This window comes from Ovis aries, chromosome X (genome assembly GCF_016772045.2).
Source record: "Ovis aries strain OAR_USU_Benz2616 breed Rambouillet chromosome X, ARS-UI_Ramb_v3.0, whole genome shotgun sequence".
NCBI lineage: Eukaryota > Metazoa > Chordata > Mammalia > Artiodactyla > Bovidae > Ovis > Ovis aries.
Genome location: NC_056080.1, coordinates 10,635,750 through 10,653,472, shown reverse-complemented (window position 1 = coordinate 10,653,472; position 17,723 = coordinate 10,635,750). Strand labels below are relative to the sequence as shown.

The following is a 17,723-nucleotide window of genomic DNA, read 5'->3' as shown; positions in this document are numbered from 1 at the left end:
CTAGAATGCCTTTTAGACGTGAGGGACAGAGGAGCCTGACAGGCTATAGTCCTTGGGTCACAAAAAGTTGGGCATGAATGAAGCAACTTAGCAGGCATGCAATAAATGTCAGAAGACAATAGACAGAAGGAGAAGAGGGCATCAGAGGATGAGATGGTTGGATGGCATCACCGACGCAATGGACAGGAACTTGGGCAAACTCCAGGAGATGATGAGGGACAGGGAGGAGGCCTGGTGTGCTGCAGTCCATGGGGTTACAAAGAGTTGGACACAACTGGGAGACTGAACAACAACAACAATGACTGTGAGAGCTGTACAAGAACTCTTACTGACAAGAGATACATCATGGAGCTTTCTGGCAAAAGTAGGAAAAAATGGGGCTCTGGAGTCCTTTTTTAACTCCTTACATGACTCACAATGCAGCCTCAAAAGTCACTTTACCAATGTCATGGTTCTTTTCATATGAGATTGTGGCCAAACGCATGAAATTCTAGAGCAAGTTTTGGCAAATTCAGCCAAAATTTGAGCCAAATTCAGCCTGCCACCAATTTTTGTAAATAAGGTTTTATTGGAACACAAGCATGTCCATTCGTTTACACATTTCCTATAGCTTCTTTCACACTACAGTGGCAGAGTTGCATTGTTCATTTGAAAGAGAAATGGTCTCCAAAGCCTAAAATATTTACTATTTGATATTTTATAGAAAAAGCATGCCTATTCTGGAGATGTAAGAGATGTGGGTTCAATCACTGGGTCAGGAAGATTCCCCTGGAGTAGGAAATGGCAACCCACTCCAGTATTCTTGCCTGGGAAACCCATGGACAGAGGAGCCTGGTGGGCTACAGTCCACGGGGTCGCAAAGAGACGAACACAACTGAAGTGACATAGCACGCACAGCACACACCTTGCTGACTTGACCGAGAGAATTAATAGCCGACAGGAGAAGAGTACGGAAGTATATACCTTAGGGTGACAAAAGCCATCCTGGAAACGGCATGGAGACGGCTTTCTGAGGCAGTCAATAGTTAGCTCCAGGCAAGTTTCCCTCTTTCCTAGGCCGTTACTGAGAAATGCATGAGAAATGGTTTTTAAAAAACCTCAAGAGGAGAGGTTTGGAGATGAAGACTGAAGGCTAATTAGTTCTGAACAGATGTAGCTTTTTGAGCAACATGAATGATCAAGGAGTCCTTATTTATCCTCTCATCCTCGTGTGATCACTCTGTACTGGCCAGGCATCCCCTTAAACTCAAGGTGATGACACATAAGGCGTGGGAAAAATAGAGGCACCCATAATTCACTTTCCTCTTGGTTCCCCTTGCTTGCTTGCAAGTGTGCTCCATTGTGTTCGACTCTTTGTGACCCCTGGACTATAGTCCAATAGGCTCTTCTGTCTATGGAATTTTCCAGGCAAGAATACTGGAGTGGGTTGCCATTTCCTACTTCAGTAGATCTCCTCGATCCAGAGATCGAACCCATGTCTCTTGTGTCTCCTGCACTGGCAGGCAGATTCTTGACCACTGAGCCGCCTGTTGGTTCTCCTTATCCATCAGCAAGCCAAAGGAAGAGAGATTTGGTGGCATGTGCTCATGTGAAGAAGTAAAACAAAAACCACTGAGTTCCTTTTGTGCATTTCTACTCTCTGTTCAGAATGAAATATGTGTACGTGTGAAACAGCAGTTCCTCATATGAGTTACCTGCACTGCTATTTGCATCTAAAACTCACACTGCATAATATATAAATGATTGGGAACACTCATGATAATGATTAAAAATTTTTGGTTTTTGCTACTTCCAATGGCATTCAATAGAAAATCAAAGACTATGACATGTTGACAGAGAGACATAGGAGAAAGGGAGCACTTTCATCCTGCTGTTTGAACAAGGGGCATGTTTTCATTTTGGAATGGGCACCAAAAATGAAGTAGCCGGCCCTGCATCTTTAGCTCTGTCCTTTAATATCAGATGGGCTTCCCTCATGGCTCAGCTGGTTAAGAATCCACTTGCAATGCGGGAGACATGGGCTCGATCTTGGGTTGGGAAGATCCCCTGGAGAAGGGAAAGGGTACCCACTCTATTATTCTAGCCTGGAGAATTCCATGGAAAACATAGTCCATGGGGTCGCAAAGAGTCAGACACGACTGAGCGACTTTCACTTCACTTTAATATCAGACGGACCTGAGAGTCTCTCCTAGCCTTCTTCGGTGAACTGCTGTCACCAAACCTGTGCTCCAGCAGTGGGTGAGTGGCGCACCCTGGGGCATAGAGATGGGATACCACTGCTCTTGACACAGGCCGATTTGAGTGTCCACTAAAAAGCATTGCCATCTCTCAGCCTTGCAACTAAGAGACTCTTCCCTAGAAGGTGGCTACTAATCAGACGTTTTTACTCGGGTTTTGAGAGGAAATAGAGGTCAGGGCCTGGTGGGGAACAGTTGTCTCCTGCCCCCTGGTGGGCCCCAGGAAGGCACTTCTGCTCCACCTCCTAGGTGGCAGTGCAGACAGTGATGAAAAGACACCTGCCACTACAGGTGATTCCTTGTTCTCTTCAGTTTAGCCAATTTCCTTGGCTAAATAGCCACATCCCCTAATTGCCATTTGGGACAGGCCAGAGTTTCCTGCCTGGGTCCCAGCCCTAGGTGATGAGATCAAAATTGCTCTCTGCAACGGCTGGCTCAGTCCAGAAAGTAGGGATACAAAGGCCACTCAGAGGAAGCAAAGGGTGGTAGGCAGCCCCAAGCTACTATTTCAATTACAGGCTGTGATGGAAACCTGGCCATCCAGGTGCTTGTCCTTTGCACAGGCTGCCTGTCCCTGGGATTCCAAATGGGCTCTGTGACCCACCTCATGTACATCCCCAGGGGCTACATAACAGCTCAGGAGAAGAGAGAGCCCACCCTGTCCAGCAGCCAGCCGGCTGTCAACAGCTCTTCCCAAATGTGCGTGTCCCAACTCGGCCAGAATCAAGTAGCCCAAGGGACTTCGAATAATTACATTCCCTTCAGATACCTTGGCCTGCTGGACAAATAAGCAAATGCATTAGGGACGTGTCCTAGATGACGGCCAGATTAAGTCCACCAGCAAAGTTTCAAAAACTAAACGTGTAGGGAAAATGAAATAACCTCCAATAAAGGAGAAGTCTGCCGAGCACAGTTTGCTGTGCCATATGTTAAGGTAGATCTGGAATGATGGTGTCATTTCAGAGCCTTCCTGTTAAAAGCCCTTCCATCAGCTCTGCAAACTTACCTTCCAGCTGGGAGCAGTGATTATTAACTCAGTGGAGAGGTGCTTTGTCAGATTCGAAAGAAAACAAATCTGCTCCAATGAAGGGAATAAACAGCCCCGAATGTTCAGCCTGGGAAGCTTTTGCGTTGACATGACATAATTACCTTTCATTTCGTGTAATGATCCTATCACGTTTACTTTGTTCCTCCACTTCCAAATTATAATATACCTCCCTCCCCTTGAGTGGATGCTCGGAATCCTAAGGAACTCATTTACCTAAATGGCATTTGCTCTTGCAATGAGGCAATTATTTACATTTTATGCAGAATTCATTGTGTGTACTTGGAAGCGAAACATTTTATTTAAGAATTCTTCACCAAAAACACAAAAACAAGGCAAACTGCCTCTACTCTAATATAATGCTAGCTCTTAATTTAAAACCACACAAAATAACAGAGCAACCCACCTCAAATAGATCTCTCCTATTTCTTTTATTGGCACAACTGTTAATTTCTACAAAGACATTCTGCCTTTTATTGCCAGAAACAAAGAGTAACAATTTGAGCAATCTCTCAGATTTATCTTCTGTTGAGTGTGTTTTTAAAATGTAAGCCTAATAAAGTAAGAAATTGAAATCTGCTTCAAATATGAAATTGATCAAGGGGTTGAGGGGTGCAACCAAAATATACACATAGAACTTTATAACTTAACTCTTCTTGACTTATTTTTATTCTTTAAATTTTAGAGAAGGAAAAGTTCAAGGGCATTCATCACATAATAAAAGATTATTGGATTCCTCCACAGAATAACACTAAGACTCTCTTATGAAATCTTGGGGTAAAAATGTAAAAAAAAAAATACAAAGACTAGCCCTAGAACTACCAAAAATATTTGAAAATAATCAATTGCTTCTTCCCTTTGGGGGACATTTGAAGTAGACTAGATAAAGACTGGAGGGAATACTCAGAGGCTCCCACTTTAGGATGATGAAAGGTTTTGATGTTGGGAAAAGACTGAAGGCAGGAGGAGATGGAGGATAAGACAGAGGATGAGATGGTTGGATGGCATCATCAACTCAATGGACATGAGTTTGAGCAAGCTCAGGGAGATGGTGAAGGACAGGGAAGCCGAGAGTGCTGCAGTTCATGGGATCGCAAAGAGTTGGACATGACTAAGAAACTGAACAACAAGACTTTGTCATTTGTAATTTTCAAGATGACAGAATTCTTGTCACGTTGACTTAACTGTCTTATAGTTCATAAAAAAACAGGGATGGGGCACACAAAGTACTTGTATTTCTTCAGATTATTCTTTTCTGGAGATAGAGGAGCCAAAAACACATTTCTCATTGACCACTAAATTGACTGGCAGATAGCAATGGCTATATAACTCCCAAGTTGGGCCAAAGCCATACTGGAAAACAAAGTGGAAGTTTCCACATCTCATTACTAGTATCCAATATTCAGGTTTCAGAATTGAATCCCTCTGCATTAAGAAGATAGTGACTTGGTTTAATTACCCCCCATGAGAATTGCTGGTTCAATAATAGAACAGTGTGTCTTGTCCAATATGCACACAGGGTTACATTTGCAAACTTACGGGGGAAAGTAGCCAGAAAACCAGTAGGTCGAAAAAGAAGAGAGAAAAAAAAAAAAAAGCCTCTTGATTTTAGAACTTGAAAAATGAGGGCATGTGGTTTGGAAATGACCCTCCAGTCTGGTCTCTTACTGCCCAGTCCCCCATCCCTTTCCCCAGACTCCAGTGTGGCTCATCTAATCTATTTTGGCGGCAAATGTTTTAATATTTATTTTGCTCACAGTTAAATTTTTTCTTCAGCCTCCAAAAACCAATTTACAAAGCATCTATTTTGGCATTATCTCTACCCACCTCTACAGTTAAATAAGCATATATTGCTTCATTTAATTCAAAAATGGAAAATAAGGAACTCACATTGTTCCCTCATCTTTGACTATGAAACATATTATGTGTCTCTAAAGGGCTTAAAAGAGATACTACCTGGTTGAGAATAATGGTTGACCTCTCTGTTAGTGTGAGACCCATGGCAACGGCCTGCATCTTCACCCCCAGCTCCAAAAGACAGATGGTTTCCTTCTTGGGCCTTCCCCTGTATCTAAAGCATATTCTATTATTTCATATATCACTTTCACCACATTTTAAGAGCTTGGAAGGAAAGAATACACCTTGCTTATTTTAGTATCTTCATCACTTGCGTGTGTCACACTAAGTCATTTTAGTGGTATCCGACTCTTTGCAACCCCATGGACCATAGGCCTCCAGGCTCCTCTGTCCATGGGATTCTCCAGGGAAGAATACTAAAGTGGGTTGCCATGCCCTCCTGCAGGGGATTTTCTCGACCCAGAGAATGAATCTGAGTCTCTTATGCCTCCTGTATTGGCAGGTGGCTTCTTGACCACTAGCACCACATGGGAAGCCCCATCTTCATCACTTAGTGGTACTCAATATATGTTGGGAGGACACATGTTAGGTGTAACCAGGGAGTGCTTGTACACATGAGCAGACAATCAGGCTGCCCAGGCAATTTTTAAGGATGCTGAGTAGGGAGGGTATGGCAGAGTACATTGGTGGGGCTGGGGAATCCTAGGGGTATTGGCCAAAGCTTAGTGTGGATGAAAAGCCAAAAGCACAAAGGCCTTGGAGTCTTGACAATGTGGTACAAACACTATTCTGATTAGCCATAGGAGATGGAGATCCCAATCCCTGTGAACCTCAGCTTCTTCTGTAAGAAGGAAATTCCCCTGTGTGCTTCAACTATCTTGCAGGACAGTTGTCAAGATGAAATGCAATCCTACATCTTCCAAGAATTTTCTAAACTTTAGTAGTGTGATATATAGTTACCTTATATTATCCAAATCAGAACACTCAGATTTGGATAATATAAGGTATATATAGTCAGAGAACCAAAGGAGGTGCCATCAGAAATACCCATCAGAATACCCATAAACCAGGAACCTCCTGGGAAAACCTGGCTGCACAGTCACTGGTCTATGTCTATCCATCTCAATCTATAGTCTATATCCACTGACACCTATATCTACAACTCTCTCTGTATATCTGTAGCCATTTATATCTGTATCAATGTCTACATGATTATCTATACTCCTTAACTATATCCATATCTATTTCTCTATTTATATCTATAGCAATGTGTATCCAACTTCATTTATAATTTATGGATGTTATTATTATAAGAAACACCTCAGAGTACCTCACTTTCCCTAGTTTCTCCTAATTTCTCTGCCCGCCCATTGTTACCTCTCTTAGCCATTTCTCACCAAGACTCTTCTCTTGGTAGTTTCTCTCTTCCAATCTGCTTCTCTCCCTTCCCCTGTTCTGCTGTCTCTCTTAATTGTTAATAATAAGAAACTGAGAATTATTTTTTCCCATCTGTCATGTTTCTTACACAATGTTCTTTGTACCTCAAAAAAAAATATTTCTCTAAGCATATCAACAAAACTTGTCCTTTTCAATCTTTTTGTAGTGTTGGTGGGAATGTAAACTGTGCAGCCACTATGTAGAACAGTATGGAGGTTCCTAAAAAAAAAAAAAACAAACAACTAAAAATAGAGCTAATATATGACCCAGCAATCCCACTAGTAGGCATATACCCAGAGAAAACCATAATTCAAAAGGCACATGTACCCTCAAGGTTGGGCTTCCCTGGTGGCTCAGAGGTTAAAGTATCTGCCTGCAATGAGGGAGACCTGGGTTTGATCCCTAGGTTGGGAAGATCCCCTGGAGAAGGAAATGGCAACTCGCTCCAGTATTCTTGCCTGGAAAATCCCATGGACAGAGGAGCCTGGTGGGCTATACTCCATGGGGTAGCAAAGAGTCGGACACAACTGAGCGACTTCACTTCACCCTCAATGTTCATAGCAGTGCTATTTTCCACAGTCAGGAGGACATGGAAGGAACCTAAATGTCCACCAAGAGATGAATGGAAAAGGACGTGGTGCATATATATACAATGGGATATTACTCAGCCATAAAAAGGAATGAAATTTGGCCATTTGTAGAGACATGGACTGTCACACAGAATGAAGTAAGTCAGAAAGAAATACTAATATCATATAGTAATGTATATATAAGGAATCTACAAGAATGGTATAGATAATCTTATTTGCAAAACAGAAATAGAGACACAGAGGTAGAGAACAAATTTATGAACACCAAAGGGGAAAAACGTCTTTAAACCCATGGAATAGGAACTCTTTATAGAAAACATCCTACCCAGCCCTACCGTAAAGAACTGAGGATAGAAGAGTAAAGACGACATTTGAACACATCTTGAACTACTCTGAGCCATATTCGTAATACTACTCTGAAATATTCGTAACAATAGAATTGTCTCGCTAAGATGGTGGAAGAATAGGATGAGGAGACCACCTTCTCCCCCACAAATTCATCAAAGAACATTTCAATGCTGAGTAAATTCCACAAAACAACTTCTGAATGCTGGCAGAGGACAGCAGGCACCCAGAAAAGGAGCTCATTGCCTTCAAAAACAGTCCTCTATTTCTCCTTTAATTTTCATTTTTATAACCTACTATCACTTTTCAAAAAAATACCCTATTTTTATTTTTTTTATTTTTAAAATATATTTATTTATTTATTTGCACCCTATTTTAAAGCAAACTTCATATATATATATTTTTAATAATTCTTGTGACCTTTTTTTTCTCTTCTTCTTTTCTTTAATATTGTGTTTTTGAAAATCCAACCTCTACTCTAGATTTTTAATCTTTGCTTTTTGGTATTTGTTATCAATTTTGTACCTTCAAAAACCCAATCTTCAGTATCCATTTTTATGTGAGAGCAAGATTATTGGCTTGACTGCTCTCTCCTCCTTTGGACTCTCCTTTTTCTCCACCAGGTTGCCTCTGTCTCCTCCCACCCCCTTCTCTTCTCTACCCAACTCTGTGAATCTTTGTGTGTTCCAGACAGTGGAGAACACTTAGGGAACTGATTACTGGCTGGATCTGCCTCTCTCCTTTTCATTCACCCCTTTTATCCTCCTGGCCACCTCTGTCTCCTTCTCTCTTCTCAGTATAGCTCCGTGAACATCTCTGAGCGGTCCAGACTGTGGAGCGCACATAAGGAAGTGATTACTGGCTACCTTGCTCTCTCCTCTTTTGATTCCACCTCATCTCATTTGGGTCACCTCTAATTCCCCCCTCCCTCTTCTCTTCTCTATGTAACTCTGTGAACCTTTCTGGGTGTTCCTCAATATAGAGAAACTTTTCATCTTTAACCTAGATGTTCTATCAATGGTGTGGTATAGAAGGAGAAGTCTTGAGACTACTGTAAAAAATAAAACTGAAAACCAGAAGCAGGAGGCTTAAGTCCAAATCCGGAGAACATCAGAGAACTCCTGACTCCAGGGAACATTAATTGATAGGAGCACATCAAACGCCTCCATACCTACACTGAAACCAAGCACCACCCAAGGGCCAACAAGTTCCACAGCAAGACATACCATGCAAATTCTCCAGCAACACAGGAACACAACCCTGAGCTTCAATATACAGGCAGCTCAAAGTTACTCCAAAACCATTGACATCTCATAACTCATTACTGGACACTTCATTGCACTCCAGAGATAAGAAATTCAGCTCCAACCACCAGAACACTGACACAAGCTTCCCTAACCAGGAAACCTTGACAAGCCACTGATACAACCCCACCCACAGGGAGGAAACTCCATAATAAAGAGAACTCCACAAACTGCCAGAATACAGAAAGGCCACTCCAAATGCAGCAATCAATATAAACAAGATGAAGAGACAGAGGAATACCCAGCAGGTAAAGGAACAGGAGAATGCCCAGCAAACCAAACAAAAGAGGAAGAGATAGGGAATCTACCTGATAAAGAATTCCAAATAATGATAGTGAAAATGATCCAAAATCTTGAAATTAAAATGGAATCACAGATAAATAGCCTGGAGACAAGGATTGAGAAGATGCAAGAAAGGTTTAACAAGGACCTAGAAGAAATAAAAGAGTCAATATATAATGAATAATGCAATAAATGATATCAGAAACACTCTGAAGGGAACAAAGAGTAGAATAACAGAGGCAGAAGATAGGATTAGTGAAATAGAAGATAGAATGGTAGAGATAAATGAATCAGAGAGGAAAAAAGAAAAACGAATTAAAAGAAATGAGGACAATCTCAGAGACCTCCAAGACAATATGAAACACTCCAACATTCGAATTATAGGAATCTCAGAAGAAGAAGACAAAAAGAAAGACTATGAGAAAATACTTGAGGAGATAATAGTTGAAAACTTCCCTAAAATGGGGAAGGAAATAATCACCCAAGTCCAAGAAACCCAGAGAGTCCCAAACAGGATAAACCCAAGGCAAAACACCCCAAGACACATATTAATCAAATTAACAAAGATCAAACACAAAGAACAAATATTAAAAGCAGCAAGGGGAAAACAACAAATAACACACAAGGGGATTCCCATAAGGATAAAAGCTGATCTTTCAATAGAAACTCTTCAGGCCAGGAGGGAATGGCAGGACATACTTAAAGTGATGAAAGAAAATAACCTACAGCCCAGATTACTGTATCCAACAAGGATCTCATTCAAATATGAAGGAGAAATCAAAAGCTTTACAGACAAGCGAAAGTTGAGAGAATTCAGCACCACCAAACCAGCTCTCCAACAAATGCTAAAGGATCTTCTCTAGACAGGAAACACAGAAAGGGTATATAAACTCGAACCCAAAACAACAAAGTGAATGGCAACGGGATCATACTTATCAATAATTACTTTAAACGTAAATGGGTTGAATGCCCCAACCAAAAGACAATGACTGGCTGAATGGATACAAGAACAAGACCCCTATATATGTTGTCTACAGGAGACCCACCTCAAAACAAGGGACATATACAGACTGAAAGTGAAGGGCTAGAAAAAGATATTCTATGCAAATAGAGACCAAAAGAAAGCAGGAGTAGCAATACTCATATCAGATAAAATAGACTTTAAAACAAAGGCTGTGAAAAGAGACAAAGAAGGCCACTACATAATGATCAAAGGATCAATCCAAGAAGACGATATAACAATTATCAATATATATGCACCCCACATAGGAGCACTGCAATATGTAAGACAAATGCTAACAAGTATGAAAGGGGAAATCAACAATAACACAATAATAGTGGGAGACTTTAATACCCCACTCACACCTATGGATAGATCAACTAAACAGAAAATTAACAAAGAAACACAAACTTTAAATGATACAATAGACCAGTTAGACCTAATTGATTTATCTATAGGACATTTCACCCCAAAACAATGAATTTCACCTTTTTCTCAAGTGCTCATGGAACCTTCTCCAGGATAGATCACATCCTGGGCCATAAATCTAGCCTTGGTAAATTCAAAAAAATTGAAATCATTCCAAGCATCTTTTCTGACCATACTGAGGTAAGGTTAGATCTCAATTACAGGAGAAAAACTATTAAAAATTCCAACATATGGAGGCTGAACAACACGCTTCTGAATAACCAACAAATCACAGAAGAAATCAAAAACAAAATCAAAATATGCATAGAAATGAATGAAAATGAAAACACAACAACCCAAAACCTGTGGGACACTATAAAAGCAGTGCTAAGGGGAAAATTCATAACAATACAGGCATACCTCAAGAAACAAGAACAAAGTCAAATAAATAACCTAACTCTACACATAAAGCAACTAGAAAAGGAAGAAATGGAGAACCCCAGGGTTACTAGAAGGAAAGAAATCTTAAAAATTAGGGCAGAAATAAGTACAAAAGAAACAAAAGAGACCATAGCAAAAATCAACAGAGCCAAAAGCTGGTTCTTTGAAAGGATAAATAAAATTGACAAACCATTAGCCAGACTCATCAAGAAACAAAGGGAAAAAATCAAATCAATAAAATTAGAAATGAAAATGGAGAGATCACAACAGACAACACAGGATCATATGAGACTGCTGCTGCTGCTGCTGCTGCTGCTGCTAAGTCGCTTCAGTCGTGTCCGACTCTGTGCAACCCCATAGATGGCAGCCCACCAGGCTCCCCCATCCCTGGGATTCTCCAGGCAAGAACACTGGAGTGGGTTGCCATTGCCTTCTCCAATGCATGAAAGGGAAAAGTGAAAGTGACTATCAGCAATTATATGCCAATAAAATGGACAACGTGGAAGAAATGGACAAATTCTTAGAAAAGTACAACTTTCCAAAACTGAACCAGGAAGAAATAGAAAATCTTAACAGACCCATCACAAGCACAGAAATTGAAACTGTAATCAGAAATCTTCCAGCAAACAAAAGCCCAGGTCCAGACGGCTTCACAGCTGAATTCTACCAAAAATTTAGAGAAGAGCTAACACCAATCCTACTCAAACTCTTCTAGAAAATTGCAGAGGAAGGGAAACTTCCAAACTCATTCTATGAGGCCACCATCACCCTAATACCAAAACCTGACAAAGATGCCACAGAAAAAGAAAACTACAGGCCAATATCACTGGTGAACATAGATGCAAAAATCCTTAACAAAATTCTAGCAATCAGAATCCAACAACACATTAAAAAGATCATACACCATGACCAAGTGGGCTTTATCCCAGGGATGCAAGGATTCTTCAATATCCGCAAATCAATGTAATTCACCACATTAACAAATTGAAAAAGAAAAGTCATATGATTATCTCAATAGATGCAGAGAAAACCTTTGACAAAATTCAACATCCATTTGTGATAAAAACTCTCCAGAAAGCAGGAATAGAAGGAACATACCTCAACATAATAAAAGCTATATATGACAAACCCACAGCAAACATTATCCTCAATGGTGAAAAATTGAAAGCATGTCCCCTAAAGTCAGGAACAAGACAAGGGTGCCCAATTTCACCACTACTATTCAACATAGTTCTGGAAGTTTTAGCCACAGCAATCAGAGCAGAAAAAGAAATAAAAGGAATCCAAATTGGAAAAGAAGAAGTAAAACTCTCACTGTTTGCAGATGACATGATCCTCTACCTAGAAAACCCTAAAGACTCCACCAGAAAATTACTAGAGCTAATCAATGAAGGTAGTAAAGTTTCAGGATATAAAATCAACACACAGAAATCCCTTGCATTCCTATACACTAATAATGCGAAAGTAGAAAAAGAAATTAAGGAAACAATTCCATTCACCATTGCAACAAAAAGAACAAAATACGTAGGAATATATCTACCTAAAGAAACTAAAGACTTATATATAGAAAACTATAAAACACTGATGAAAGAAATCAAAGAGGACACTAATAGATGGAGAACTATACCATGTTCATGGACTGGAAGAATTAATGTAATGAAAATGAGTATACTATCCAGAGCAATCTACAGATTCAATGCAATCCCTATCAAGCTACCAGCTGTATTTTTCACAGAGCTAGAATAAATAATTTCACAATTTGTATGGAAATACAAAAAACCTCGAATAGCCAAAGCAATCTTGAGAAAGAAGAATGGAACTGGAGGAATCAACCTGCCTGACTTCAGGCTCTACTACAAAGCCACAGTCATCAAGACAGTATGGTACTGGCACAAATACAGAAATATAGATCAATGGAACAAAATAGAAAGCCCAGAGATAAATCCACACACCTATGGACACCTTATCTTTGACAAAGGAGGCAAGAATACACAATGGATTAAAGAGAATCTCTTTAACAAGTGGTGCTGAGGAAACTGGTCAACCACTTGTAAAAGAATGAAACTAGAACACTTTCTAATACCATACACAAAAAACAGCAGAAACTATAAAACTCCTAGAGGAGAACGTAGGCAAAACACTCTCCAACATAAATCACAGCAGGATCCTCTATGATCCACCTCCCAGAATACTGGAAATAAAAGCAAAAATAAACAAATGGGGTCTAATTAAAATTAAAAGCTTCTGCACAACAAAGGGAACTATAAGCAAGGTGAAAAGACAGACTTCTGAATGGGAGAAAATAATAGGAAATGAAGCAACTGACACACAAAATATACAAGCAACTCATGCAGCTCCATTCCAGAAAAATAAACAACACAATCAAAAAATGGGCCAAAGAACTAAACAGATATTTCTCCAAATAAGACATGCAGATGGCTAACAAACACATGAAAAGATGCTCAACATCACTCATTATCAGAGAAATGCAAATCAAAACCACAATAAGGTACCATTTCACACCAGTCAGAATGGCTGTGATCCAAAAGTCTACAAGCAATAAATGCTGGAGAGGGTGTGGAGAAAAGGGAACCCTCTTACACTGTGGGTGGGAATGCAAACTAGTACAGTCACTATGGAGAACAGTGTGGAGATTCCTTAAAAACCTGGAAATAGAACTGCCTTATGTATGACCCAGCAATCCCACTGCTGGGCATACACACTGAGGAAACCAGAATTGAAAGAGACACACGTACCCCAATGTTCATCACAGCACTGTTTATAATAGCCAGGACACGGAAGCAACCTAGATGTTCATCAGATGAATGGATAAGAAAGCTGTGGTACATATACACAATGGAGTATTACTCAGCCATTAAAAAGAATACATTTGAATCAGTTCTAATGAGGTGGATGAAACTGGAGCCGATTATACAGAGTAAAGTAAGCCAGAAAGAAAAACACCAATACAGTATACTAACACATATATATGGAATTTAGAAAGGTGGTAATGATCACCCTGTATGCAAGACAGCAAAAGAGACAAAGATGTATAGAACAGACTTTTGATTCTGTGGGAGAGGGAGAGGGTGGGATGATTTGGGAGAATGGTATTGAAACATGTATAATAACATGTAAGAAATGAATCACCAATCTAGGTTCGATGCAGGATACAGGATGCTTGGGGCTCGTGCTATGGGATGACCCAGAGAGATGGTATGGGGAGGGAGGTGGGAGGGGGGTTCAGGATTGGGAACTCATGTACACCCGTGGTGGATTCATGTTGATGTATGGCAAAACCAATACAGTATTGTAAAGCAAAATAAAGTTAAAAAAAAAAGTCTCAATTATCTCAATCGAATTAGCAATAGCATTAACTCTGTTATCTCAATCGAATTAGCAATAGCATTAACTCTGAGATACTAACTTTGAACACGTGAACCTTGGTTCCTCCCATAGCTCTGTCCATCACTTAGAAGTAGTTGTATCTCCATCAAAATCGATCGTCTGATGCGAGTTATCATTTAGATCTCAAGACAAGATAAGAAAGAAGACATTTCTCTTTCAAAGAGAAAATGTAACAGAGTTGAAAAGTAAATGAAAAGGTGCTAATTACTAATAATAGGTTAGTTTTCAAATTGTTCTTTTAACTTCTAAAACTAATGAGTAGAGAAACACTTTGTAATTTCTTTGTAATGGACATCAGTTACTCGGTAAGATTAAAACTCAGAATGATTCTGATTATTTATAAAACTCATACTATAAAACTCATTAGTGCAAAGAAATAACAAAGACTTTCAAAAGAAATACCATTTTTGACATCTTTAAACAGTATCTTTGAGAAGACTGTGGAAATTTACTCCTCAAGGAAGAAGCGCTGTGGATTTAGATAAGTGATACCGGTGACTTTGGTTTTAAAACTTGTCATTTAGTAATCAGTGCAGGCTTCTCTAATAAGTTGCTGATCTGCTCCTTCATGTTTCAACAGCTGGCATTAGGCCAGTGTAAATGTTAAATTGACACCTGGGCTGGCCCTTAAAAATGTCAATGACATTGTTGGAAATGCATATCTGTAGATCTTGTTGAGGTTCCTAGAATCTCCAACCAATAGGCCATCGTTTGGGTTTGTATCTATCAATCAACTGGCCTCTAATGTACAGAAGTCTCAATCCAACCACAGACAAAGAAAAATCCATTTTAATTAGGGAAGCATGAGTTGTACCATCACAAAATTCACAACTCATGTGTTTTCTAAATTACATTTCTTTGGCAGAAATTTTTATTGTTTTGAGTCAATGCATCTAGGCCACCTCAACTGTGCCAATTACGTAAATTCATATCCATGTTTTGAAATAGATGGCATAATATAATATCATCTTTCTACCATTATGAGGGATGCAGGCAAACTGTTGAAATTAGCGAACAACAATATAGAGTGTAAAAAACTCCTGGGCTATCTTCATATCTTCAAGATTCCTGAGAGATTCCTTCCCCATCCTATTTAGGAAGGACCCAGGAAGCCAGCCCTACAGTCACAAACTGAACTCTGAAGAGAAGTCCTCTCCCCTCTGCAGAGACTAGGAAACCACTAACAACACCCACAGGAGTTTTTCCGGAGCTACTCGCCAGCAGTCCTAACTTAAATGTGCTGGACTATCCAGAAGAGCAAATACTCAATAGCAATCTTGGCAGATGTTTCCATTTTTGTAAAAATGATCCCCTATCTCTCATGGATCCTTTATTTGCTAATTAGTCCATAGTCCGCTGGGCTGAAACAAACAATGAAGCCTGTGGTATTGAAACATTTTTTCCCCTTGGCCTACAACCTCTGTTCACTTCTATTAGGCTAGGGCCAACTATGCTTTGGGATTTCAAATCTTGTTCACTAATTTCTCATAATTAAGAATATTTCACTTAGATTGGAGAAGAAAACAGAGTGGCCTCTTGCTATTATTAGAGGTGCAATATAAGCACTTTTTTTACACAACTGCAAAAAATCCAGAGCACTATACCCTCTGTGAAAAACAGTTTGGTTATTCTTGGAAAAAATGAACATCTAACTATCATATAATCCAGCAATTCCACTCCCAGGTATATACCCAAAAGAATCAGAAGCAGAGACTCAAACAGATACTTGTGCACTAATGCTCTTGTGTGCATGCTACATCTCTTCAGTAGTGACCGACTCTTTGCGACCCTATGACTGTAGCCCACCAGGCTCCTCTGTCCATGGGATTCTCCAGGCAAGAATCCTGGAGTGGGTTGTCTTGCTCTCCTCCAGGTACTAATGTTCACAGTAGCATTATTCACAAGAGCAAAATGGTGGAAACAGCTCAAATGATTGCAGACAAATAAATGTATAAACAAATGGGATCTATCCATACAATTAAATATTGGGGGGGGTCAAACACTTCATTTGGATTTTTCAGTAAGATTTGACAGAGAAACACGAACTGTTAGCCAACCCAGTATTACTTGGTCTTAAAGGAATGAAATTCTTAGACATTCTACAACAGGAATGAACCTCGAAAACATTATGCACAGTAAAATAAGCCAGATAAAAAAAAGTACAAATATTGTATGAGTTCACTTATATGAGATACCAGTTACTGGGGGGAGGGGGAATAGGGAATGACTGTTTAATGTGGACAGAAGTTTCTGTTGGGGAAGATGGAAAAGATCTGGAAAATGAAAGTGGTGATAGTTGCAAAATAGTGTGAATATAGTTCATGTCCTTGAATTGTACACCTAGAGGCAGTTAAGATGGTAAATAAAAGTTACCATTATGTTATATGTAATATAACCATTATATATATAACATAAATTAAATAATTGGTATGTAATATATATTTTAGCACAATTGAAAAAAAAAAGAAAAGCACCACAAAATATCCAAAACCTTAACCAATGGTAGTGGGAGAAAGTTATAGGACAACCCATAACGCATGTAATCCTCTCGGATGATATTTCTAGTTAGAGAAGAACCAGTAATATTTCTGTCTTAATCATTTCAAGAAGGCTTTCCAAATGACACTCCTCCATGTCAAACTTTATTCACTTGTCTCAGACAATGAATACAACTGGCCTGAGATTCAATAACATACATTTTTGCTCTGGCCCAGGAGGGCCTAAAATGGCATGAGCCCAAGAACAAAGCAACCTCATATCACCAGATATGGAAGGTCCAGGCAATCAGTTGATTGAGTCATGGCCTCCAAGTGCCCAGGAGTCTGCAGTTTAAGAATGCTAATTCTATGGAGTCAAGGGTCAAAACAGAAAAGTCCCAGAAGGCAAAGTTGGCACCGTTCATGAATGTTGTGTTCAACTTACTTGATGAAGCAGTCTCGGCCATCCCGGTTTGCCGTCATCTCCCATCCATAGGGTGGTACCTGGTTCAAGCCCCAGGTTCCCGAGGGAGGTGGCCAGCCTGAAGACTTCGTCCTGTGGCTGGAGGAAAGAAAAAAATCATTACACCAGACTCTTGGAAATTTCTTCTCTGACAAATTCCAGAAGGGGCACGGGACTGGCTCCTCTCAACTGCGGGCTGTATACTCAGCTGACTACATGAACGGTTAGGACGTTTTTAGGTCATGTACTGGGCTCACAATCTGTCTTTACAGTATCTTGTTAGCTTTTCAAAGCAGCCTTACATATACACATCTTGTTTCACAAGATGGGGAAACGATGAATAGCTCACAAAGATTAAGCAACTGCCCTGAAGACACACAAGCCAATTTTGAACGTTCACACTTTCTATGACACTAGGCACTCCTGGGA

The 17,723-nt window shown here is 39.9% G+C and overlaps 1 protein-coding gene across 2 annotated transcripts in view; it reads right to left on the bottom strand.

Annotated features, from left to right (window-relative positions):
• Nucleotides 1–17,392, bottom strand: part of FRMPD4 (FERM and PDZ domain containing 4) — a 219,702-nt gene extending 202,310 nt beyond the window's left edge. Inside the window, exon 1 of one of the 2 annotated variants that reach the window (XM_042241812.2) lies at nucleotides 17,277–17,392. In XM_042241812.2, the coding sequence (XP_042097746.1) occupies nucleotides 17,277–17,314 (38 nt within the window). In that variant the 5' untranslated portion in view covers nucleotides 17,315–17,392. The remainder of the gene's footprint in view (nucleotides 1–17,276) is intronic. The other variant, XM_060407979.1, reaches the window with a different exon arrangement.
• Nucleotides 17,393–17,723: the final 331 nt, after the last annotated feature.